The sequence below is a fragment of the Oxyura jamaicensis genome, unplaced genomic scaffold, assembly GCF_011077185.1.
Source record: "Oxyura jamaicensis isolate SHBP4307 breed ruddy duck unplaced genomic scaffold, BPBGC_Ojam_1.0 oxyUn_random_OJ62197, whole genome shotgun sequence".
In the NCBI taxonomy this organism is placed as follows: Eukaryota; Metazoa; Chordata; class Aves; order Anseriformes; family Anatidae; genus Oxyura; species Oxyura jamaicensis.
The window spans coordinates 1-1,175 of NW_023307394.1; the positions used below are offsets into that span (position 1 = coordinate 1).

At 71.5% G+C, this 1,175-nt stretch overlaps 1 protein-coding gene across 1 annotated transcript; it reads right to left on the reverse strand.

The window, feature by feature from the left end:
* Positions 1-553: 553 nt before the first annotated feature.
* TIMM29 (translocase of inner mitochondrial membrane 29) lies at positions 554-1,172 on the reverse strand (the record flags this gene model as incomplete). Its single annotated transcript, XM_035313615.1, has 1 exon — positions 554-1,172. A coding segment is annotated over one exon (588 nt), but the record flags the coding sequence as incomplete, so codon positions are not given.
* Positions 1,173-1,175: the final 3 nt, after the last annotated feature.

Sequence of the window (1,175 nt, forward strand, 5' to 3'; positions counted from 1 at the left end):
GGCATCACCCACCCAAGGGTGTCCCCAACCCAAGGGTGTCCCTGACCCAAGGGTGTCACCGACCCAACGGCGTCACTGACCCAACAGGTCACCAACCCAATGGGTCACCAACCCAATGGGTCCCCAACCCAACGGCATCACCAACCCAACGGGTCACCAACCAAACGGTGTCCCCAACCCAAGGGGTCAGTGACCCAACGGCGTCCCCAACCCAACGGGTCCCCAACCCAACGGCGTCCCCAACCCAACGGGTCCCCAACCCAACGGCGTCACCGACCCAACGGCGTCACCGACCCAACGGCGTCCCCAACCCAATGGTGCCCCCAACCCAATGGTGCCCCCAACCCAACGGGTCACCAACCCAACGGGTCCCCAACCCAACGGGTCCCCAGCCAAATGGGTGTCCCCAACCCAACGGCGTCCCCAACCCAACGGCGTCCCCGACCCAACGGCGTCCCCGACCCAATGGGAGCGCAGGTTAGCGCCAAACCCAAAGCGTGACCACACCGCGACCCTCCGTGCCCCAAAACCCCACCGATTTCCCCCAAAAACATGCCGGGACGCGCGCCTTTATTGTCCCGCCGTCACGTCTCGCCGCCGCGCTCTCCGTCCGGCATCGTGACGGGGAGGAATTTCTGCAGGAACAGCCTCTCGTTCTCCTCGGAGCGCAGCTGCCGGGCCTCCATGCGCCTCAGGTGGGGAGGAAGGCTCCCGAACTCCTCCTCGTTGACGTCGCAGTCGCGCGTCCTCGCCGCCAGCACCCACCAGCGGCCCCAGAAGCCGACATCGAGCAGGCGGCCGGGCAGCCAGGGCGGGCGCAGGTGAGGGCAGCGCGCCCGGTAGAGCGCGGCCGCCTCGTCGTAGGGCGCCTCGTACACCACGGCGGCCACCCCCAGCCCCCGGTACCGCAGCTGCCCGCGGTCGCGCCGCCGCAGCAGCCGCCCCACGTGCCGCTCGGCCTGGGGGCTGCGGGTGGGGGGCGAGAGCAGCAGCAGGGCCCCCGAGGCCTCCAGCAAGGCCGCCTCGAAGGATTCGGGGGCCGGCACGGCCGCCGCGCAGGCCAGGACCCCCCCCAGGGCCGCCGCCACCCCCGCCGCCCGCCACGGGCGCCGCCGGGCGCCGAGAGCCGCGTCCCGCGCCGCCTCCGCGTAGTCCCGCAGCAGCGCCCGGCACCA